Consider the following 25,588-nt stretch of genomic DNA (forward strand, 5'->3'; position numbering starts at 1 on the left):
ATGCTAGGCATGTACGCATGAATGTTTCGGGGGGAGGAGTAGTTTCCTCCCTATGCAATATAATATATATGTTACGCAATTCATGTAACGCCACTTCGCTCTGGCAAAATCTTGTTTCTCAGAAATGGCACTAAACTTTTAATTTTCGTTCAAGTGAGCCATCCTCTTTTCTTAAGAATTGATACGGTACAATAACCCTGGAAAAAAAAACATGTACCCATGCTCTTAATTCTCCAAAAAAAATACAAACAAAATTCCTCATTTTTGTCGATAGGAGCTTGAAACCTATACAAAGGGTTGTATGATAAGCTGCATTAGATAGTATAATCTTCATCAAGATCACTTGCTCCGTCGGGGGTATTTCAACCCTTTTTTGAAAATTAACAAAATTTTCATGACGTTGGCGTTGACTGTGCCAAGCCAACTTATGGCTGAGCGTTATCACGGGTCGCCTATTCATGAATGTGTTTTGGGGAGAAGATGTTTTGGAATATTAATATTCCAAAAATCTCAAAATATTAATTTTTGGAATATAATATTTTACTACTTAACCACAAGTGGAATGTAGGCTACACGGAGCGAAAGAACAACTTACATAACCTATAAAATAACCTTGTACTTAACCAAATTATTTTAAAATGTTAAACAACAAATTTGAGATATACGGATGTGGAATGTTCACGAGTTTTCTTATTTTTAATTTTGAGAAAAAAGTTTCTTGCAGTCTTGTTCTTAAAAAAAAAGATGACTAGTGCATTTATAGGAATTATTTAGAAACCGTGTAATTATGGTATTCCATGACTGAATACCCTTTCTACACACGTGCCTGGTATGTATGTAAAATTAAACCTCTGGTTATTTTGCTTCGTTTTCTTTTTAGGAGGTTTTAATGGAAGATGAGCCACATATTAACTCACCATGCTTTAAGTAAGTACATTTTCGAAATCGTGTCAAGCTTTGCTATTAATTTTAACTGCTTCATTCTTTGTCACTCTTAACGTTTGGTTTCGTTTGGATCATAATCTTCTTCTTTCGGGGGCCTAATTTGAGTGAAATATCATTATACCACAACTATTATACTCTTAAAAGGGTTTACATTATACTACAACCATACACTTGTGCATATGCGTTTTACCAAAGATTTACCGACAGATCTGGAAATAGGATCTAAAGTGGGAGGGGATTAGACCAGTTGATTTGCTCCCTTCCTGTGCCGTAAGTCTAAAACATGTAAAAGGCCAGTTCTATAAAGTTTGTTTTAAAACAATTCCAGTAAAAAAAGTCTTTGTTAAATTGTTATCCCTCTCTTGAAAATATTTCTAGACTACCCTCTACCCTCATGGAAAAATTCAAGGGGTGATCATAGATTCGCCTTTAGGAGATGTTTAAGGGGAAAAAAATTAATAATTTGAACCTTTAAATCTCTTATCTTCTTCAAATGATGCAAAAAATTGAGATAGTTCGAAAATAGAGAAATTTCCAAAATGACATAAAAATCACAACAACCATTTCAGCTTTCTCAACGGTGGGCATAGCTAGGGGATTTGCTTAGTTTCAAAGATATTTATGATATAATGAAATAAGAACAAAGTAAAGAAAAAAAAATTATCAACAGGGAAAAAAGAGAAAGAAAAAAATAGATTAAGCAGTTAACACATACTTCGAAATAATATGAAAGGTAAGAAAAAATAAAACAAAAACGCTGTACAAAAAAAAAGAAAAAAAGAAAGTCGCAGCTGATGAACTGTATTTGTTTTTGTTTTTTTAGCAATTCGATGTGAAGATTCAAAAACAACACCAGTGCAAATAAAACTTCTGTGTAATATAATAATGATGAAGAGTAAGTAAAAAAGTAGATTAAGAAGTTAACACATACTTCGAAATAATATGAAAGGTAAGAAAAAAAAAACAAAAACACTGTTCAAAAAAAAGAAAGAAAAAAGAAACTCGCATATGATAAACTAAATTTGTTTTTTTAAGCAATTCGATGTGAAGATTCAAAAACAACACCAGTGCAGAAAAACTACTGTGTAATATAATAATGACGAAGAGTAAGTAAAAAAGTAGATTAAGAAGTTAACACATACTTCGAAATAATCTGAAACGTTAAGAAAAAAACAAAAACGCTGAACAAAAAAAAAAGAAAGAAAAAAAGAAAGTCGCAGCTCATAAACTGTATTTGTTGCTTTTAAGCAATTCGATGTGAAGATTCAAAAACAATACCAGTGCGGAAAAACTTCTGTATAATATAATAATGACGAAGAGTAAGTTAGTAAGTTTGAATAAGCTAGTTCTTTTTATCATGTTTATGTTATATTTCGCTGTTGACGATTGTCGGTTATATAGACGAAATATTCGCTAAGGTTGCGCTCACTGTCCTCTCAAAATCCTCCTTGTCTTCTTTTGTTTTGTTTATTATGTATTGTTGTTAAATGGTATTCTGTTTATTGCGTATTATTGTGTACATCCATCAGATATCGTCTGATATTAGATTCTAACAAAATGACACATCTTTTCACTTAAAAATCTTGTTTATAAGCTAGATTAAATTGATTAAAATAAGAACGGATCAAAGGTTTTTTAATACTGTTATGTTTTCTTGTCCTAAAAATACTCAAAAGTTTCATTTTCAAAAATCTATTATACTATCTTTTGTCACTCACAGAAAAAGTTGAAAATGGAGCTTTTCATGTCAAATTTGATCTTCAGCATCTACAAAAATCTTCTTTATAAAGACAACTGGGCCTTAGTAACCCAAAGTTTTCCTAATATTTTTCCATGGTATATATGTCTGTCCAAATCTGCTGAATAGACAAAGATCCATTGGATGAATCCAAGGACTATAATAATTTATCAAGAAAAGCACTGAATACTTGATAATATTAGATAAAAAAAAACAAGTTTTTTTTAAATGAAAGTAAGGAGCGACATTAAAACTTAAAACGAAAAGAAATTACTCCGTATATGAAAGGGGCTTTTCCTTCTCAACGCCCCGCTCTTTACGCTAAAGTTTAACTATTTCTCTTAACTCTACATTTTAAAACAGCAAAAAACTTTAGGGTAAAGAGCGGGGCGTTGAGAAGGAAAAGCCCCTTTCATATACGGAGTAATTTCTGTTCGTTTCAAGTTTTAATGTCGCTCCTTACTTTCATTTAAAAAACTTGTTTTTTTTATCTAATTTCTGAACGTTTTTGAATCAATGCGTGTTTTGATTTTGGCTCTCCGCAGAGGAATAATTAAAACGAAATTTGTATATTTATTTTTTTTGCTAAATGGCTTTCTCATAATTTTGATCGAATGACTTTGAGAAAAAAAGAGCGGCGGAGGAAGCCTAGTTGCCCTCCGATTTTCGGTGAATTAAAAAGGCAACTAGAACTTTTAATCTTTTACGAATCTTTTTATAAGTAAAAGATATACGTAACTTATAAATTAGCTTACGTAAAGAAATTTTGTATTCTCATGTTTTCATTACATATATGAGGGGGTTCGCCCCCTCATCAGTACCTCGCTCTTTACACTAAAGCTTAAATTTTGTTCCAATTCATTAAGAATGACCCCTGAATCACAAAAGCCGCAGAATAAATAGTTGAAATTAATAGAATACTTTAGTGTAAAGAGCAAGGTATAAGGAGGAGGTGAGCCCCTCATATGGGTAATCATTTCTGTTCGTTTTAAGTTTTAATGCTGCTGCTTAATTCCAGCTGAAAAAAAACTTTTTCAAATTTATTTTTTCATTGTTTTTTTTAAGTAATGCTAGTAAATCCTACGCTCCCTTCATGGAAATTTTCTTCCCCCATGACAAATTCCTCGATGGAGCGTTCCCCCAGCATATCCCACTCTTCTCAACCCCTGCCTCCAACCAAAAAATCCTCCTGAAAACGCCTGTACACTTCCCAATAACCATTACTATATGTAAGCACTGGTCAAACTTTTGAATTTGTAACCCCTCCCACGGGGACTGTGGGGGAGTAAGTCGTCTCCAAAGACATAGTTATAAGGTTTTTCGACTACGCTGAATAAAATGGCTATCTCAGAATTTTGATCCGTTGACTTTGGGAAAATAATTAGCGTGGGAGGGGCCTAGGTGCCATCCAGTTTTTTCGGTCACTTAAAAAGGGCACTAGAACTTTTCATTTCCGTTAGAATGAGCCCTCTCGCAACATTCTAGGACAAATGGGTCGATACGATCACCCCTGGAAAAAAAAAACAAATAAACACGCATCCGTGATCTGCCTTCTGGCAAAAAATTTAAAATTCCACATTTTTGTAGATAGGAGCTTGAAACTTCTACAGTAGGGTTCTCTGATACGCTGAATCTGATGGTGTGATTTTCGTTGTGATTCTATGACTTTTAGGGGGTGTTTCCCCCTATTTTCTAAAATAAGGCAAATTTTCAGCAAAAATCAGCATTAAAATGCAATTCTTTTGATGTAGCTATTGGTGCCAAAATTCCATTTTTTAGAGTTTTGGTTACTATTGAGCCGGGTCGCTCCTTACTACAGTTCGTTACCACGAACTGTTTGGTTTAGAGCTTTTTAGCTAAGATCGACTCTAGGCGAAACACTTTTTTGTCCACATTTACTTCTCTTCCATCAAAGCTATGATGCATACACTAATGGTGATAACAAAGATTATAATAAGTTATTGTTTCTTTGTTTCAGCATTTTTTTAAAAGGTTGTCAAACAAAAATATTTCATAATCATTCAAATTGATTCACTTTCTCAACCGGCCATCATTAATTAGTCAGCTACCATAATCAAACATTTTGGAAATCTGTTATGCTATATTTTCTCACTCACAGAAAAATGGAACTTTTCATATCAAATTCGATCTTCAACATCTACAAAAACCATCTTTATAAAGATAACTGGGCCTTAGTAACCCTAGATATATTTGCTGTTTTTTTTTTTTGTCATTCTTCTCTAAAACATGTGATGTGCAACATACCGTTTTCTGAGCTACTATAGCTGAAATAATTATAAAAATACACAACTGAGCATAACAAATAAATAACAGTTGGGTTCACTCCTTCCCTGGTAGATGGAATCTCCTCAAGATTCTGAGATTTATGAAGACCAGCTGTCAATATGTTGTTGAGTAGCTCCGTGGTCTTAGAACCTACTTGGAAAAGGGAAGCTGTGCAACCATCCGTGCTACCGGGGACCTTCACAATGAGCAAACAAAGTCGAGACGCATTTTTCTGGTTTTCCGATCTCCTAAAAAGCTTATAGTGTATATAACATAACAACTTTGGAGTTGATGAAGTAATCATAAAGATCCATAACTTGTCGCCCATCTCATATAATATCATATCTGCCAAAATTCGGATTTCAGATTCTTTTACTTCAAATGAACCAAATATCCAGATTAAAAGTTGTTTATCCATTTTCAGAATCCCCCAGAATTATGAATCAGGGTTTTGAGAATAATTCTAAGGATTCGTAAAATGTCCAAGTGACTTTAATTTGTATTTTTGGTTCATTCAAAAAAAAAAAAATGCGAAATCTGATTCTCGGCAGATACGACAGTATGCATGATGGGTGCGAATTGTATATAAGAAACAAATAACAATAGTGGTCACGCTTATCTGATAGATGGAATATCCTAAACACTCTTAGACGTAGGAAGGCCAGCAGTTAAATTGCTGCTGAATGAGGAACACCGTGGCCTCAGAAGCTGCATAGGAAAGGGAAGCTCTGCAACCGTTCCCACCATCATATCATACAAACAAGCATCCTTGTACCTCGTAGATAAGCCACGATTAGCTGGGGTGTTAAGTTGCTATCTTTTGCTTATTCTGTTTCTGTTCAAATTATTTATTTTTACTTGTCAGTTTCCGCTTAATCCAAGGAAATAAATTTTGTTTTCGGTATGGAATGAAAGACTGAGATTTTTTTCTCTTGGATAGGATTCTGTTTGGTACTTGCGTATTATAGCGACCACACTCAAGTTTTTGATCTGAGTAAAACTGGTTTCTCTATCTGCATTCTGAGATAATTAGCCAAGTCTCAGTGAGATAAACTACTACACCAGTATATTTTAATTAAATATTTAATATGTAGAGCTGGTTAGGTTAGTTAGTTAATACAATGCTAGCTGGTCAGGTTAGTTATTTAATATAATGCTCATATGAGGCCTGCTTTGCATAATTCTTTGTTGTAGTTTTCATATTTTTTTTTTTACTGAAGTATTAGGCCACATTTTCATCATATTTTTAGTATATTTCATTATGATTAACTTAACTTCACTTCCTGGGTTTGGTCGCTATAACGCGTAAGCACCTTCTGTTTAATAAAGCGGAAAATTAAAATTTGCTGAATTTCAGTAAAATTTGTTTAATTTTTAGAAATTTAATTGTTGTAATTAAAAAATTATTTTATTTAAATTTAGTTAATACTGTTTCATTTTGTGTCAACTTACGACATTATTAACTGATAGAGCATTTTATTTCCTCCTGCAATATGTAGCGAAATAATAACACCGACAATAATGACTGCTTATTAAACATTACTGTAGAGGCTTTTTTTGTAAGGAGTTATGTATTGTCCGTGCGAGTATATACTTGGGAACTAATTTTGTGGACGGCAAAGGTTCTAAGCACAAAAATATCAAAAAATAATGATAAAAGTATGAAAAAATCGTAAAAATCTGGGTCATCGAATGGACACCCCTCTATATACGTACCTGGTTGTTGGCGTAGATGAATATTTCGTCCATTGCTTTTACCGCCCGTCCTAATATATTTTCCGTTCTGTCTTCCCTTCAGCATGCAAAAGCGCCTATCTCCTTGGTTTTTATTAACCAAGTTAAAACTTGGTTTTTATATGTTAGAAACATCAACCACACATTAGGTGCTGAATATACTGTATATTAATTTTCAAATTCTATGTAATAGAATAGGTATCCTTTTAATTGAGGCCTTAAAAACATTCGCATTTTTCTCGTTGCATAAATATTGACAAGAATGTTTCTTTATTGCAACATGGTCTTGATATAAAAAAAAACTTGGTATGTTGAAATCCTTGCGCAATACGAACTACACAGATGGGCTAGATTAAGGAACAGGTTTTTTGGTCCGGTTGCGAAATACTCTTTAATCTTTTTTTTCTCTCTGCGTGTTTTAGTTTAACTGCTGTAGACAGTGTTGCCGCATTGGCTCGTTTTACACCAAACAGGCTTATTTTGATGGCGACTAGAAATTTTTGCAATTGCCTTGTGGCTCAAAACTTGGCTATTTTTATTTTGATCTTGCTTTTTATTTGGGGTAACCTCCTTTTCCGGGAGGAATTTGTTTTTACAATCTATACTTCATTTTATCCCAACATATTTGGCATTTTAAACGAAGCCGCAATCTCTATGCGCACAAAGGGTTGAAATCACAGCCACCTCCTGGCCCAACTCTGGTCAAAAATACTCGTTTACTGAATATTGATCAAAATACTTAATCATTTCCAGCAGGATCTTCAAATTTTAAGACACACGTGGTTTGACCTTATCATCTTTTAGTGTTCAGTCATGAACATTGCCGTTGTAACCAGGATTGCCAACTGAACACATTTTATTTCACATGGAGCCTTGGAGCTTAAGGGCCATGGAGCCTTGTAGGGGTAGAGAGCTATTGTTGTCCATTTATGTTGATGTTAATAAACTGAACTGAACAAGGACACATTCCCGTGCACCGGGACACAATGACATAAAAGGGCAAAAAAGTGACACATTTTATAAATTTGGACATAATAGGGCAAAAAAGGGACACATTTCCGAAATTTATGACCCAAAGCATGAACGTTTCCCTACTAGATTATTTTGGGATAAAAATGTCACTTTTCACCAAGTAGTGCTTTTTCTCAGTATTTTCATTTTTCGTCATCCAGGTTTTGCCAGGGATGTCGTAAGTAAAGGATTTTCTCCAAAGTAAGGGATTCAAATACTTATCTGAGTTTCTTGCTATATCATGTCCTTTGGTCTGAATGCTATGGCCGCTTTGAACGAAAATTATGGGCACAGGGAAATGTAGGATGGCAGACAACATAAAGGTTTTCCACTTCTAATTGCGAAAATTAGGTCATTTGCATAAATTAAAAGCATTACATTAATTAAAAGGTCATGTATTAAATTGCATTTACATTACATTAAATTGCATACATTAAAAGTTCATTACATTAATTAAAAGCGTTTACATAAATTAAAATTAATTATAAATTAAATTAAGAGACCCTAGAATCAATCCTTGAAGAAAACCCTTGTCCGCTTTTGAGAATGTGCGGAAAAGTGGATCAACAGAGATTATTCTACCTCACAAGTAAGACTTGAACCAAGAGATCCACAAAAAGCAAATATAAAATCAAGGAAAAGACTTCAGAAAATTGTTAAGACCAAAAAGTATCGCCTCCTCAAAATTTTGCTAAACACAGGCCACATAGATACTGGCTGATAGTTAGCTGGATCTTTTTGTGGCTCACCCTTATATAGTATAATGACTCGAGCACTCTTCTCAGTATTCAGGAAAATATCATTCTGCAAAATTCTTAAGAAGGTTTTTGACCATGGTGATTCCAATAGTGTTATTTTCATTTTGATCTTATGCCAATTTTGAGGGGTGTCGGGAAGGCTCTATCCAAGGGGGGGTACGGGATTTGCTACCACCCTCTCTACGAAGTTATCACCCGACTCGTAAAAATGTAACAAAATAAATTTAGACAGATTTTTGATACGTTTTGTATTTTTTTTTGTAAACCCCCCTCTCCCGAAAAAAAACCCTGGATACGACTTAAGGTTTCAGGATCTTTCTAAAAATTTTCATAAGTTTCTTTCGCAATAAACTTTTACTGTTGATGGAAATAATAGTTGCCATCACTGAATCAGCTTCACCTAGCGATGTTCTTTTTCACTAGACAGTTTTTTTAGGCGTTTTTAAAACTCTTGATTGTTACTGGTGGTGGGTCGCTCTTTTGTTACTGCACCTGTGATCGTCTGTCTCAATGCACAATTTGCAGATTTTATGGCACCTTCACTCCGAGAAAAATAACAGGGAGCTTGTAGGAAAGTTGGATGGATACCGTATTTTCTAATATTATGACTGTGTATATGTATAGCCTACAACTAAATCTATGCAACAAGTACTGTAAATTACAGTAAATTAAGTTCGCGACACAATTCAAAACATGTTTTGTCATTTTTTTTTTTTTTTTTTTTTTTTTTTGTGCATACGGTGAAGTATCTAAGACTTGTAATTAATCGATTTTCATTTTTTAAACAAACACTCGAAGATATCAAAATCTACTCTATTTGTGTCAGTTGCTTGGTGCTGGTAGGGTGCCGATTTGGGGGGGGGGTGTTAGGGGTTGCAACTTGCTCTCACAGACTTTGATATAGTTTTTTTTTATATTTCATTTAAAGAAAATACAAGACAACATACGTGCCTTCCCACAGGTTTTGAAAATTGCATTTTTCTGGTTTGTCCATTAAAAAAGTCTCCTATTGCATTTAAGAAGTATCTTTTTTTTGTATCTTCGTTTACAAAAATTCCTTGACCTCCCCCAATATTTTGTGAATTGATACTCCTGGGTTGTGGATGCTCTTTTTTTTTTTTTTTTTTTTTTTTTTTTTTTTTTTTTTTTTTTTTTTTTTTTTTTTTTATACAGCAAACTTAGTTCCTCTTGTATTGCTTAAAAACAATCTTGTAGTTTGGTTGATACAAAGTTCCCTGTATATTTTTTTAAAATTTTTTGTTTATTAAGTCTTAGCAGCATTGCCCTTGTTGGTTTTTTATTTCTTTTGATTTGTTTTTTACTTTATATTTTTTCGAAAAACACTTGTTTTTTGAGCTTGCCTAACCATAGGTCTACTCAGTTTTATATATATATATATATATATATATATATATATATATATATATATATATATATATATATATATATATATATATGTAAGAACTATTTTGTGAATCTTGGAATGTGGTCCTAGAATAACCACCCCTCTGGTCTTAGAAAATATTTAAACTTTATTAACCAACTTGATTGCGTTGAACCATCAAACCTACCCTTGACTTGCACTTAAATCATTACTATTTTCTAGTGCTTATATTTATATATTTTATATAGTATATATTTATACACTAATGTATATATAATATACAATATAAATGTGCATATATAATATATATATGTATATACACTATATATATATATAGTGCCATATTTTTGTAGCACCTGTCACACCCTTGCCACACCATACCATAGTCACACCCTTGCCACACCATACCATAGTCACACCTTACTGTAGTCACGCACTTGAATTAGTAGGGAAGTTTGTTCTCTCATGTACCGAACCTTACCAGCTTTTTAATAGTAAATTTAATATTATAGTTCTTTGCTTTTTATAGGTCAGAATTATCTGGTCGTTCATCAAAATCTCCCTTGTTAGGATCCATTCCTGAAGAAGTACCTTCATTGCTCAGTTTTGTGATGCGTCACGCTCACCATTATCACCTTACCTCCCTTCCGTATCCAGATGAGGAAGACAACTGGTGGCTAGAAGTTAGTCAAATTTAATTTATGTAAATAACTAGCTATTGAAACAATAATGTAGAGTCAATTAAAGCAAAAATTGGAGAGATCGGTAGCCATTACTCTCTTGTGAGTAAGAATTATCTGTAATAAAATGGTTAAATGGAATCAACACCCCCTCCATAAAAAATCGAACTGTAGTACATAGAAACGAAAAGTAAAAAATGCAATTTAAAAAAAAAAACAAAAAAACTGTCAAGTGAGGAAGAACTGCCATTTGAAGCTGAGTCAGTAATGGTAAATATTATTTCGATTATTCCTAATGTTAAAAACTGATTGTCAAAAAAATTATGAAAATTTCGAAAAATAGCCAGGTGAAAATCTATAAAAAAGGTGTTGGATAAAAATGAAACTGTACCGTTGGGATTACCAGAGTCGGAAGACCCACAAATGGGAATTACAGTCCCCATCTTGAGCAACAGAGAAAAATCCTGAAAAAAATTGAACAAAGAGAAGAAAAGTAATTCTGGATTGGAGTGCTGAGAAGTATATTGTCTGTACAGGTTATCCTTAAAAAATGAAACCCAACCTTTTCAGCACTTTCACGTTGATGCAAGTATGGCTGTTTTAAGTTAGTAAAACTTATAATTGTTGGATCGGAACAGGAGCGGTTACATAATTAGTAATTAGGAGAGGCACCCACAAAGCTTGGGTCCCCCAATGGTATTTTATTATTATTATTATTTAAGAATTAACGACGCTTCTTGACTACTAAGGTCCCTGCGTCGGCCCTGCAGTGCGTTCCTGCAGCGTGATTCGATCTCTGGGTCCCGTATTACCAAGCTAAGGTCAAATCCACTGCACCACCACAGGACCCAATGGTATTTTTATGCCCCTCTATTCGACTTTTAAACTTCTGGAGGGGCATGTGTCGCTAAAACCGTCTCCTGGATCCGTTGCTGGGCCGGAATATAGAGAACGAGAACAACAGGAAAAAGTTCTGAGTAAAGATAACTGTAATCCAGAAGAAAAAATAATTATAATGCAACAAAATCAGTCCAAACGTTAAAATTTTATCCCCCTCCAACTTTTCCTTCATGGGGAAAATCTGGCTGAAAGTTTCGACCTGTCAACCCCAGCCCCCCTTTAACGTTGTCCGATCGGGCTGAAATTCACAAGTTAAGGTCCCCTAGGGCCCAGGAGCTTATCCGCGAAATTTCAGCTCGATCTGATAACTCCTTCCCTGTTTTCCAGAAACCACACATAGCCACTTAAAGTTCATGTTCTTTGTTTTTCTAGACGCCTACAGGTCACATCCAACATCGGATCAGGGTGTACGAAGACTCATTCGATGCGGAATTCTCCGAGTAATTTTCCTGGAAAGTTTCGTAGGAAAATCTTAACCTCCCGAAAGTTTCGACCCTCCAACCCCCCCCCTTTTAACGTTGTCCGATCGGGCTGAAATTCACAAGTTAAGGTCCCCTACGGCCCAGGAGCTTATCCGCGAAATTTCAGCTCGATCCGATAACTCCTTCCCTGTTTTCCAGAAACCACGCATTAGCTACTTAATTAACGCATTTCTGTCCATAAGAGCCCATGTTAATTTGAAATTTTTAAAAGTTATTGAGAAGTTATATTTACACACATGCAAGTGATTAGCTCAGTCGGTAGACCGTGGGACTTTTAATCCTCGGGTCAAGGGTTCAAGTCCCTTACGGGCGGTTTTTTTCACAACATCAAAAAAATTTTGATAACACCTGGACAGCTTATCATTTGAGAGATAACAGAATATTAGCTTCTTATGAGCAAAAGAAACATTTCGGTCATTCTATCTATTTTTTTCTATTTTATACAATGATTTAAAAGCGGGGGGGGGGGGGTTCCTCTCCTAATTCCTGTACGAGGAGTACAGGAATTATTAAATTACATCCACCATAGATTGTAGAAAAACGTACAGAAATAATATGAAAAAAACTTCGTTTTCTTAAAGAGTTAAAGAGGCTGCGTCCCAAAGTCGAACCATAAAACGTACATGAATTAGAAGAGGCAGTTGGGGGGCTGCCGCCCCCCAAACCCCCAGCTTTTAGAGACTCTTTTGTACAGGTTTTTTGTTTTTTTGCTAACCCCCCGCTCTTGGCTTCGGAAAGGCCCTCTTTTAATTAACAAAAAATTGAAATGAATGAATAATGGAATAACTTCGAAAAATGTTAAACACAAGAGGACAGGAGAACCATTGCGCCGAAACTAGTAATTAGTAACAATGAAGTCCCCCCACAAAAAAAAACCCTGTACAAAAGAGTCTTTAAAAGCTGGGGGTTTGGGGGGCGGCAGCCCCCCAACTGCCTCTCCTAATCCCTGTAAGTTTTAAGGTTCGACTTTGGGACGCAGCCTCTTTAACTCTTTAAGAAAACGAAGTTTTTTTCATATTATAATGAAATAAAATGAATAATTAAAATAATAGTGAAAGAATAACGAAAGAAGAGAATCATCATTAAAAAGAATGAGAAAAAAAAGAAAATATATTAAGCAGACTAATCAAGCAGCCTAAGAAAATCCATTGCCCACAGAAGATAAGCAGTAATGATAAAAAGAAAGCAATTTAAAATCTCAGCAATCATTAAAATCTGCATGCTTAATATTTAAGTGATTTTCCACCAGTGGAATTTTAGGCTAATGCATAGTATGAAGTTCAGTGTGATGAAAAATGTGGGGGGGTTAATGCTAGAATTGCCTCTCACTGTATGAAGTTCATAGTATGAAGTTCAGTGTGATGAAAAATGTGTGCAGTGTGATGTTTTGTTCTTTGATGATGGAAGTTTTTGGGTGTTGCTTAGAACGAATTTAGGTGTGACGAAAATGTCCAATGTCCTGTTTCGTTGTTTAATGTTGACCAATCTCTGAAATTTCAGGCGTTGTATTAAGTTCATTGTGTTACTGAATTGTGATGGTAAAAGTTATCAATTTGCTTTTTGTGTCTTTAATGATGACCAACATTTCTGAAAGTGATTTTGATCTGTGAAATTTTTGGCCGTTGAGTAGAATGAAGTTTAGCGTGATGAAAAATGTGTCGAATGTAGGCTACTGTTTTGTTCTTTAATGATGACGAGCTGTTCTGAAATCGATGTGTAAGCTATGAAATTTCAACTGTTATGTAGAGTGAAGTTCAGCGTGATGAAAAATGTTTTCAATGTGCTGTTTTGTTCTTTAATGATGACAAACAATCTGAAATTGGTCTGTAGTCTCTGAAATTTCGATTGTTGTGTTGAGTGAAGTTCAGTCTGATGAAAAAGTGTCCAATGTGCTGTTTTGTTCTTCAATGATGACGAACTGTTTTGAAATTGATCTGTAATCTATGAAATATCAACTGCTTGTGTTGACTTAAGTTCAGCGTAATGAAAAAGCGTCCAATGAGCTGTTTTCTTCTTTAATAAATAACAAGTAATTCTGAAATTATTCTGTAGTCTGTGAAAGCTCAACTGTTGTGTAGAGTGATGTTCAGCGTGATGAAAAATGTGTCCAATTCTCTGTTTTGTTGTTTAATAATGACAAACTGTTCTAAAATTGATCTGTAATCTTTGAAATTTCGACTGTTGGTGTTGAGTGAAATTCAGCGTGATGAAAAAAGGGTCTAATGTGCTGTTTTGTTCTTTAATGATAACAAATAATCCAGAAATTATACTGTAATCTGTGAAATTTTTCTGTTGTGTAGAGTGAAGTTCAGCGTGATGAAAAATGTGTCCAATGTTCTGTTTTGTTGTTTAACGATGACGAACTGTTCTAAACTTGATCTATAATCTGTAAAATTTCGACTGCTTGTGTTGACTTAAGTTCAGCGTGATGAAAAAAGCGTCCAATGTGCTGTTTTCTTCTTTAATAATAACAAGTAATTCTGAAATTATTCTATAGTCTGTGAAATTTCAACTGTTGTGTAGAGTGAAATTCAGCGTGATGAAAAATGTTTTCAATGTGCTGTTTTGTTCTTTAATGATGACAAACAATTTGAAATTGGTCTGTAGTCTGTGAAATTTTGATTGTTGTGTTGAGTGAAGTTCAGTCTGATGAAAAAATGTCCAATGCGCTGTTTTGTTCTTTAATAATAACAAGCAGTTCTGAAATTGTTCTATAGTCTGTGAAATTTCAACTGTTGTGTAGAATGATGGTCAGCGTGATGAAAAATGTTTTCAATGTGCTGTTTTGTTCTTTAATGATAACAAACAATTCTGAAATTGTTCTGTAGTCTATGAAATGCCCCGTTTGTTCTTTAATAGTGACAAACTGTTCTAAAATTGATCTGTAATATGTAAAATTTTGACTGTTGGTGTTGAGTGAAATTCAGCGTGATGAAAAATTTGTCCATGTGTTGTTTTGTTCTTTAATGATGACAAACTGTTCTAGAATTGATCTGTAATTTGTGAAATTTCGACTGCTTGTGTTGAGTAAAGTTCAGCGTGATGAAAAATGTGTCCAATGTGCTGTTTTGTTTTTAATGATGACGAGCTATTCTGATATTGATCTGTAATCTGTGAAATTTCGACTGCTTGTGTTAGTGAAGTTTAGTGTGATGAAGAAAGCGTCCAATGTGCTGTTTTGTTCTTTAATGATAACAAACAATTCTGAAATTGTTCTGTAGTCTGTGAAATTTTGACTGTTGTGTAGAGTGAAGCTCAGTGTGATGAAGAAAGCGTCCAATGTGCTGTTTTGTTCTTTAATGATAACAAACAATCCCGAAATTGTTTTGTAGTCTGTGAAATTTTGACTGTTGAGTAGAGAGCAGTTCAGCGTGATGAAAAATGTGTCCAATGCTCTGTTTTGTTGTTTAATGATGACAAACTGTTCTAAAATTGATCTGTAATCTTTGAAATTTCGACTGTTGGTGTTGAGTGAAATTCAGCGTGATGAAAAAAGCGTCTAATGTGCTGTTTTGTTCTTTAATGATAACAAACAATCCCGAAATTGTTTTGTAGTCTGTGAAATTTCGACTGTTGTGTAGAGTGAAGCTCAGTGTGATGAAATTGTCCAATGCGCTGTTTTGTTCTTTAATGATGACAAACAATTCTCAAATTTTTCTGTAGTCTGTAACCCAGCACAATTTTCCAGAAGTAGGGTGGCAGCTTAGAAAATATGTTTTTGATAGGAAAGTGAGCTTGGTATTCTGGGTTGGTTTAACTCCCTCCTCTCTATTAGAAGTCGGTATTTATCGGCTATATAATAATCACTTGAAAATTGAAGTTTGGTCAGTGCTAATGAAATAAAACAAAATATGATGAAAACATGATACTTTTAGTAACAAAATTATCAAAACTACCACAAAGAATTTTGGGAGAGGGGCCGCCCAGATTGCAGTATATTAAATACGTAACCTAATAAACAATCCTAATAAGGGGGTTTAATGCCAGAATTGCCTCTCACTCAATTGGACTATCTGTCTTGGCTTTTTCTACAATTAGCCATGACTTGAAGCCCACAACTATTTGATTTTAATTCAACTATATTTTTCACAGAGTTAGAAACCCCTGTTTGCCTAGAGAGCCAAAGGAATTGTTTTGTTGAAGTTGCTTGACTAGTTTTTGTCTTAAGATGGCGTCACAAACTCTCGAGTGTTTATTATATAAATACCTAAAAGTCTTCTCCCAACCCTCCAAAAAATAATTTGCTAAATTTTCCAAAAGATTACATTGTGTATTTTGCGATTTCAGGAGGAGAGAGCCATAACTGTGTGTTTTACCAAGTTGTTTATAAAGATATGATCATGCAGTTGATGCATGAAACTGGCCCCAGTAGCTAAAACATTGTTGATACTGTAAGCCCGTTTTTAAGCTATTTAATGGATTACATAAGAGATTGCGCAAAAAGCGTAAAAAATAAATAGTTTGTTGCAATCTGCTTTTTTGGTGATAAGCCACATCATTTGCTACTAGATATTGTGGTCAGGGTCAGAATGAAGCACGTAAGCCAGAATTAATAAGGAGGGAAAAAACTCACAAAAACAGTCAAATTGTACAGGAAAACCAACGAGCAAAAGTAAATGAAGCAGGGGGTAGTTGCGGTGGTGACAAATTTACAGGGGGAAGTGAACAATTTTTCTGTGAAAAGGTATGATGCTACCAAGGGTATGTCCAGAATTTTGTTTGGGGGGTATTTTTTTCGTTTGGGGTGGGGGAATATTTTTAAGAAGAACCTTAAAAAACGCATACAAAATTTGTTTATTTGCGTTTATGTTACGTTTTTACGAGTCAAATAAAAATATTGGAGGGGGAGGGGGGCTCAAACTTGGCATAACTTCTCTGGATACTACCTTTGATGGTTATTTTTTAGCACTTTAAGCAATGTCAACAGGTAATAATATCTAAATAAAATGACTTTAATTTAATCAAAATGATTTAAACAGATCTGAGAGCAGGGGGGAGGCAGGTGAGTAGGTCTCTAAATGATGTCTTTCATTGTCTTCCTTTTTACCATCGAAAGTGCAGAGGTAAAATCGTAAAATTATTCAAGCCAAAGAATGAAAATGACATGGTACTTTAAATGGAAAGGTTTTAAATGACTAAAATATCTGCAGAGACATCTATTATGAGCTCTGGATAGCTGTCAAGGAGCTAGAACTTATCTGAGCTCGTCCTGTTGTAGCATATAATATTGAATGTGACGTTTTTGTCGAAATGATATGTATGCCCAAGTTCCTAAAGCAAGACGGTGCCCAAGTTCCGCCATCTGGTGTAAATCTCAGTAATCTCAGAAAATTATATATGCCAAGCAGTTCCACTCGTTTGGTACACTTCTGCCACGCTTGGCACGCGCCACCCTATATGTGTGATTTCCGAAAGTACGCGCCGTTTTGCCCTAAAGTAAGCAAGTTGGATCGCTTCTTCGTCCGATCCCCTAAATTACTTAGTGTCTTTAACATTAATTTTGCTCGTTCTTTTTAGTCAGAAAACTTTTTTTTAAATTTAATTTCCGAGCCTCTTTCAAATCATGCACAGGCCTAATCAAGATGTGATGTGGGCTACTGGTTCACTCAACCCCTGATTTCTTGCTGTTAAATTCCATCCGTCAATAATGGTATATTGAATGGTCGTGCCCCGCTTGTTCAGTTTTTCTGCCTGAGAATTAAAATGTATTGTAATTAATATTTCGGACAAAATTGGAATTTTTGGTCAAAGTTTTCAACGAACAATAGTTTTATTGAATCAGCACTTGCCCCTCCTCCCTGAAATTTTCTGGTGAGGCCCACAGTAATGCCCCGCAATGCCTTTTAAATCTCTGTTCCATTAAGTATGTGAATGTAATATTTTATGCTATGAATAATGAATGAACTTTATTACCTGTAAAAGTATAAAAAACACAAAGTACGGAGTATTATAAATAAACAAAAACGGTAAACAGCGAAAAAGAATTCAAACTAACCAAAGACAACATGGACTAATTAACCAGCGTCAATATGAAAAAAAATATAGACAAAGACAAAATGCTATGTAGACAAAGATTGTCGGAATGGGAGGGGCGCTAACACCCTTCTCCTCAGTGCCAATGGCAAAAGCGTAGATCAAAATATTCCCAGGAATCAGGAGGCATTAAATATCAATTTCTACGTCCCCCTCCGTCAGTGCTAATTGTATCTGAAGGCTCAATGACAGTTAGGATATTTGAGCATTAACATTCAGTATTTGAGGTCTCTAGCCTCCACCCAAGCCTACAAAATGACCCACCACTCTTCCTTCACAATAGTTGATGTACACTTACACATCACTGAAAAAAACATAATATTGAACATTTGGAATGAATACTTTTATCTCTGCTTAATGTTTCCCATCTCTCTCCTTCTGTAGCGACTTCTGCCATCTCCGATCTCTATTATAACCTGGTTAATGGTACCATTAAGCCGTTCTCAGTAGTATAAATTCAAAATGCTGTGAAGAAATTGAAAAACCGCAAAGCTGCTGGCATCTGCGAGATCTTAGCGGAGCTGCTTAAAAACTGCAGTGGCACTATCCTGCTATGGCTCCAGATGCTATTCAATTCAATACGGGACTCGGATATCATCCCGAAAGACTGGCGTACAGGAGTAATCCTACCACCGTGGAAGAGAAAAGGTTCCAGGAGGGAGTGCAAGAACTATAGAGGGATAACGTTCCTCTCAGTACCAGGCAAGCTCTTTTCTATGGTTTTATTGCAGCGATGTTTTGTACACCTCTGATGAAAGTGCAGAGTAGAGCAGGCCAGTTTTATGCCTGGCCGATCAACGATAGAGCAGGTATTCTCCCTGAGACAAATCATCGAGAAGGCGAGCGAGTTCCGGCAGCAGGCTTTCATTGCTTACTTCAATTTCAAGGCGGCATTCGACTCAGTTGATCGAGATTCTCTATGGAATATCCTTTCTAATACTGGCCTCCCGTCAAAAGGTGTTCGCCTACTCAGGGCCATGCGTCAAAAGACTGAGAGCTGTGTGCAAGTAAATGGTAGACACAGCGCGCCCTTTCTAGTAAGAACAGGGGTCAGGCAAGGTTTTTCATTTGCTCCTGAGCTATTTAATTGTTATTGACCATGTTGTGAGTTGCACAACCCGGAAGATGAGCTTTGGACCCAAGTACGGGGATAAAGTTGTCACTGACAGTGACTTTGCTGATGATATAGCACTTGTCAACAACTCCAAGCTACAGCTGCTCGTGGCTTTAAATGCGCTTCTAAGTGAATCTGCTAGGACAGGATTGCATCGACCGTGAAGTTGCTGCCCGCGTGGCCAAGGCCTTTGCCGTCTTTGGTAGGCTGAGCCATGTTTGGAAGAAGCCAACGAATGAAGATCCTTGGAGTGTCAGTCTATTCGATCCTGCTATACAGAGCTGAAACTTGGCCTACAACTGCAGCTGTCCAGCACCGTCTCAGCACTCTTCAATCTAAGTGGGCTCGTACAATCGAGGGAATCCGATGGATAGACTTTGTCTGCAACGACCATCTACGAAGAATGACTGCCCAGTCAACTTTGTCAGACCTGGTTTCCGAGCGGACGCTTCGTTGGTTTGGACATCTTTTGCGATTGCCTGCCGACACTCCGGCTCCGGTTCTTTACAACTTCGAACCAACCAGTAGTGGCCGGAATCGTCCAAGAGGAAGACCCAAGTTCCGGTGGAATGATATTCTCGGGATTTTCTGGGACCGAACTGGAATTTTTCTGTCTGATGCAGAGGCCCCAGCTGCAGACCGCCCCACGTGGAGAAGGCTGACGACTCTCAACGCCACCCTGGCATGAGGATTAAGTAAGTAAGTAGGAAGTAATTAGCGCATAATTTTGTCCTAACTAACCTGCTTTAGCACTAGGTGGACCAGAGAAAATAAAGCTTTTGATGCTAAGATTATATCGGCTGCGTCATCGAAGGCCTTCAAAAAATTCCTTGTTGAAAAATTGGCATAAACGGAACGACTGTAAAAATAAAACCATTCTTGTTTGCAATTTGTTTTGTATGTCATGTTTTGATTTGAACCATAGAATTACCCTGCAACTTGAACCTAATTTTTGAGCTTTACCGAGGAATCTCACTTTCAGTAATTCCGTTCGCCAGGGGCTGCTTGCCATGTTTAGCAGGGCTTAGCCACATGTAGCTCAAAGTGTGCCATGTGTGGTGCAAAACAGAGCCATCGGTGGAAGTTTACCACTTGTGTCGAACGAGCAGCGCTTCAAGATGTAAACTAGGTGGCGGAGTAGGCATCACCTCACTTTTTCTATCTATAAAATGTGTGTTAAACACCTTAACTCATTGAGTTATCGTAGCCACAAGCAATTATTATAAAACAGAAATGTGTTATTATAAATCGCTGTAAAGTAAAACAACTAATTTTCAGATAAGAAAATACAAAATAAAAACCATCATCAAATAGTAGAAATGAGGGAACGAAAATATCACCTCGATGGTTAGATCCTTTGCAGCCGTTAAACAGCTATAAATTACACCAAAGAGAAAAAGATAGTTAACTGTCCTATACCACGTTAAAACTGTCCTTTAATTGGATTTTGTTGTAACGTCAACCGTCTTCATTTTTGAAATGAGAGAGGTAGTTCTTAAGGTAAAACCAGTGAGAATACAACTGTCCTATACTATTGTCTTAGGAAATGCGATTTTTTTCCACTAGCTAATTGCAAGACAAGTGAAGAACTTAATAGTTCTTTCGAATGCTTTCTTTCACTGTTGAACGTCGATTAAAAAAAATAAAAAAAGTGCTGATCACTTCATTCTGTTTTCGGTAAAAAAAAGAAGAAAGAAAAATAATGTTTAATTCGTCGTGCCTGAGCCGATATGGCCCAGTTTTGTTTCTGTGGTACTGTACAAGCGTTATAATAATAGCTGACCTGCCTATTTTATGTAAAAAATATATTTTTTCTTAGAATAAAGAAAAAGATGGAAGGGGTAACACCAAGTTTTAACAACTTTCTGTAATAAGTGAAAGTCTTTGATTTAGTCCAAAATAGTTCCACACAGTGTTGTACGCAGGAGGGCCTGCGGGCTCCTCCGTGAGATTCTAATTTCTTCCCAATTTCTTGGCACTTCAAATTAAAATCATCAAACCATTTTTTCCCCACCCTCTCCCCGAAGAAAATTCTTGCGTATATGTTTCGTGCCACAGTGATGATTTTTTTTTTACCCTTAACTTTTTTTTACACTTTACGCAATAGCACTAACGATTATCAGGGTTTCCACCAGGGTCAGTTCCTATAGTGTTACAATTGCCCAAATTTGTGGGCTACATAGCGATTTTTGGTACTGTATTGACTGAAGTAATGCTAAAATAGTGCCAAAAGAGCACTATCGTGCTAAAGATGACAACACTGAGCACGTGCCACAGTTCTACACATAATGAAACAGTGCTAAAATAGGGCTAAAAGAGCACTATCGTGCTGAAGATGGCAACCTTGAACACGTGCCACAGTTCTATACATAATGAAACAGTGCTAAAATAGTGCTAAAAGAGCACTATCGTGCTAAAGATGACAACCCTGAGCACGTGCCACAGTTCTACACATAATGAAACAGTGCTAAAATAGTGCCAAAAGAGCACTATTGTGCTAAAGATGATAAACCTGAGCACGTGCCACAGTTCTATACATAATGAAACAGTGCTAAAAGAGCACTATCGTGCTAAAGATGGCAACCCTGAGCACGTGCCACAGTTCTATACATAATGAAACAGTGCCAAAAGAGCACAATCGTGCTAAAGATGGTAACCCTGAGCACGTGCCACAGTTCTATACATAATGAAACAGTGCTAAAAGAGCACTATCGTGCTAAAGATGGCAACCCTGAGCACGTGCCACAGTTCTACACATAATGAAACAGTGCTAAAATAGTGCTAAAAGAGCACTATCGTGCTAAAGATGGCAACCCTGAGCACGTGCCACAGTTCTATACATAATGAAACAGTGCTAAAATAGTGCTAAAAGAGCACTATCGTGCTAAAGATGGCAACCCTGAGCACGTGCCACAGTTCTATACATAATGAAACAGTGCTAAAATAGTGCTAAAAGAGCACTATCGTGCTAAAGATGGCAACCCTGAGCACGTGCCACAGTTCTATACATAATGAAACAGTGCTAAAAGAGCACTATCGTGCTAAAGATGGCAACCCTGAGCACGTGCCACAGTTCTACACATAATGAAACAATGCTAAAAGAGCACTATCGTGCTAAAGATGACAACCCTGAGCACGTACCACAGTTCTACACATAATGAAACAGTGCTAAAATGGTGGCAACCCTGTGGCTGTATTCTTAAGGTGTATTCTAATATGACACATAAACCCGGAGTGAAAAGTTAGCACGAGAAGCTTTTATTCGACGTTTTGTGATCACATTAGATTACCACATATCTTGTCATAAAATGAGATGTTATCCATCACAGGTCGACGCATACCTTGCACCCGAAATGTGAAATTAACGTGAGCAGTCTTTATTTGATGTTTTGTGATCATGCTGTATTGTCTTATGAGACATGGACGTACCCCTTTGTTTCAAGAAACCAGTCTCAATCAAATTTGCCACGTTTTTGTCGGAACAGAAAAGTTATCGCTCTTGGAAGACTATTTGACTTTATTTCCGCCGTTATTTGACTTTTATTAATGGAGCTCATTAATGGAAACTTTTGACAAAAGTTGCATCCTCGTATAGGCTACAAGACATATGCTGCCTATGTATTGTCAAGGGATGGAAAGTGCTTGCCCATTTATGCAAGAACTGTTTTGAAAAAACTTTCACAAAATTTCATTTTTCAGGAACAGATTTAAAACGCATAATTATTGCGATTTGGCATTGGTTAATTAAGAATATGAATTACATTTATATTTTCTTCTTTAAAATCATTTTAGTAAGAATATGTAGGACCGTAAGTTGTTAAATTTTAGAAATTGAAAGATGATCGGAAAAAAATAGCGAACAAGTAAGTTTAAAGAGTGTCAAGACCTGTTTGAAAACAAAGGGATTGAAATATCAAGTAATTCATTCAAAATTTTGCGGTATAAAATTATATTATTGCCTTTCTATCTCAATAAAATGATCATTCCAGTAATTCAAAAAGCCAAAGTTTTGCGAATCAGGCACCACAAACCGTCTAGAAAGTCTTGACTTACTTGACTTAATGCTCCTACCGAAATGCTTCCGGCGTCGAGAATGATGCTACATGGTGCCCTCCATTTGGACCGGTCTCTTGCAAGGATGTGGACATCCTCCTGAATATTTGCCATGAATAAGAAGGCACCTGTCATTTCCTTCCATCTGGTTAGGGGTCTAGAAAGTGCCATACCAAAATATATAAAAATTCCCAAGAAAAATTGTTGTTTGTTATATAGAAATAGACCACTCGATGAAAGTTCTGGATGTCAGATTGTCTTATTCCATTATGATATCTGCCCTTAATTGGAAATAAGGTGGAAGCCGAAGTGTGTGATTCGGACTCGATAGAATGTCCAGCAGGTGTTATATCTAAAAATATAGGGATTTCCGAGGGAAATTTCTGTTTATTATTTAGCGATGCCCAAGTCAAAGAAGGTTCGATAAAAGAAAATGGAATAACAGAAGGATCTTGTATTAGTTTATTGCTTTCAACAAGGGCGGGATTATCATTTAGGAAATTTGAAAACAGCAATCTAAGATCATTACAAAATATAACTAACGCAAATATAAGCGACTTTCTAAATGGAAGAAAGAGGTTTGTCATATCAGAGCCATTGGCTAAGTGTGCAACCAAAATAAGCCTGCTGTTGACTGAGACAGTAAAGCATCTCTGCAAGATGAGGGAATTCAAGCGACGGAACAGAATCACAGTCTGAAAGTAGCTGGCAAAGAGCCAATCCAATGCCCATTTTAATGCTGCACTCTATGTTGATTTTCTTCGTAATTCACGCGACTATGAAACAAACAATACTTCCGTGGAAGGCTTATTACGGCATCTAATAAAAACTTCGAAGCAGCTAACTACTGAAGATTCTACCGAACGAAGAAAATCAGGAATGAATATTGCGAATATCTATAAAAAAAAAACTGAAATATACTACATTCAATTCTCAAGACATATTCACTACATTAAGCTCAAGAATAAGAGATATGTCGAAACACCTTCACATTGATGAAAGATTAATTATTTTAGTTTAGCAAAATTTATTAATGCCAGGCAAGATTACATAGTAAATGAACAACAGGAAAAAGGTTTGAGTAAAAATAATCCAGAAGAAAAAATAAATAGCCTATACTGTAGCGAAATCATTCCACGCATAAAATACTTAATAAACTTCGCCAAAAAATGTAAGAAAAAGGGCTTTTTAAGCCTGTCTTAGGGAAGTCAGCGAAGTCACTTGCCAAACACCGAATTTTCAACAATAGCAAAAAAATAGAAACAGAATCAGCAATTTGGCTTATTACCTTTGTCCCAAGCGTTAAACTAGCCATAAAAAGCAAAAATATTTTTTTTCTTCTTTTGAAGAGAGTTTTATTTAACGTATGTAGGATAAGATAGTATTCACTTTCGAAAGGCTATCACAAGCTCTAATAGAGCCGAAATCGACTCCTTTGTCTCAAGTAAAAGAGCAGAAAAAACAAGCAGAACGTGCTACCCTGGGTTAAAAGATTGTTGTCTAATAATTACTTAAGCCAAACTTACAGCAGAGACTATAAAATATACTTACTGTTTTTACTGTTTTTACTACTGTTTTTACTTCTCCTGTTCCAACTAGTACTGCTTAACTGCAGCTCATATTACTTACTACATCCTCTTTACAACAAGTCTAATTTTTCATTTCGGGGGGTGCACATAACGCATTATATTAAATACCAATCCCAACCCAATCCCAAGGGGTTAGGGGATTTTGAACCCCCCCCCCCTCCCAAAAAAATCTTTTCCCAACTCGCAAAAACCGTAAAAAATTGATTGTAAACAAATTTTTGATGTGTTCTTTAAGGTTTTTTGTAAAACCCCTCCCTTCTCCCAAAAACTCTTTTATAACCCCCTCCCCCAAAAAAATCCTAGGATACGGTCCTGCCTGCAACGTAGATTTCAACTGAGCCTAAGCTAATTCTCTTTGGATACTGCCGGCCAAAACCTGTTATTGTCTTGTCTGAAGATCCGCATTCTCGAGCGTGTACCGAATAATGCACAAGTACGGTTTTTTTTTTAAACGCATTTTTAAATTTTGGGTTATTATGGATTAGACGGCTAGAGTTCGTTCATAGCTAGGTTGCGATGAATGCCGCGACCGCGACAATGCACGACTACAGGGCTGGTAAAGTATCTCGTTCGTATTATGTTGAGTTGAGTAATGTTTACCTTTGCAATGCAAATCCTTGTGATTAACCAATCAGAGTGAATATGTTTAGCACGATTTTTGAAATTAGAAAAAATAGAAGCTTAGATTGTCTTATCTGTATGATGAATTCGGTAAATCGTACAATTAGACGTGATACTGATAGTCAGTAATTGGGAATAAATTAGTGTTGATATAGGCTTTTTAGACCAATGTCTTGCTATTTTAATTTGCTGCATTTTAGTGCAAATGTGGTATTAATATCAAAGCAAGCACATACCATTCATATATCTTAGCTATTTTA

The 25,588-nt window shown here is 35.9% G+C and overlaps 1 protein-coding gene across 5 annotated transcripts in view; it reads left to right on the forward strand.

Moving 5' to 3' along the window:
• Positions 1-25,588, forward strand: part of LOC136033168 (uncharacterized) — a 102,248-nt gene that overhangs the window by 64,016 nt on the left and 12,644 nt on the right. For all 5 annotated transcript variants that reach the window (XR_010618870.1, XM_065713849.1, XM_065713851.1 and 2 more), the window contains exons 6-7: positions 881-927; positions 10,386-10,539. Coding sequence is in view for 4 of the 5 variants with exons in the window: in XM_065713849.1 (XP_065569921.1) it covers positions 881-927; positions 10,386-10,539 (201 nt within the window). In the remaining variant the exon portion in view is untranslated. The remainder of the gene's footprint in view (positions 1-880; positions 928-10,385; positions 10,540-25,588) is intronic.

The sequence above is a fragment of the Artemia franciscana genome, chromosome 11 (genome assembly GCF_032884065.1).
Source record: "Artemia franciscana chromosome 11, ASM3288406v1, whole genome shotgun sequence".
NCBI classification, from domain to species: Eukaryota; Metazoa; Arthropoda; class Branchiopoda; order Anostraca; family Artemiidae; genus Artemia; species Artemia franciscana.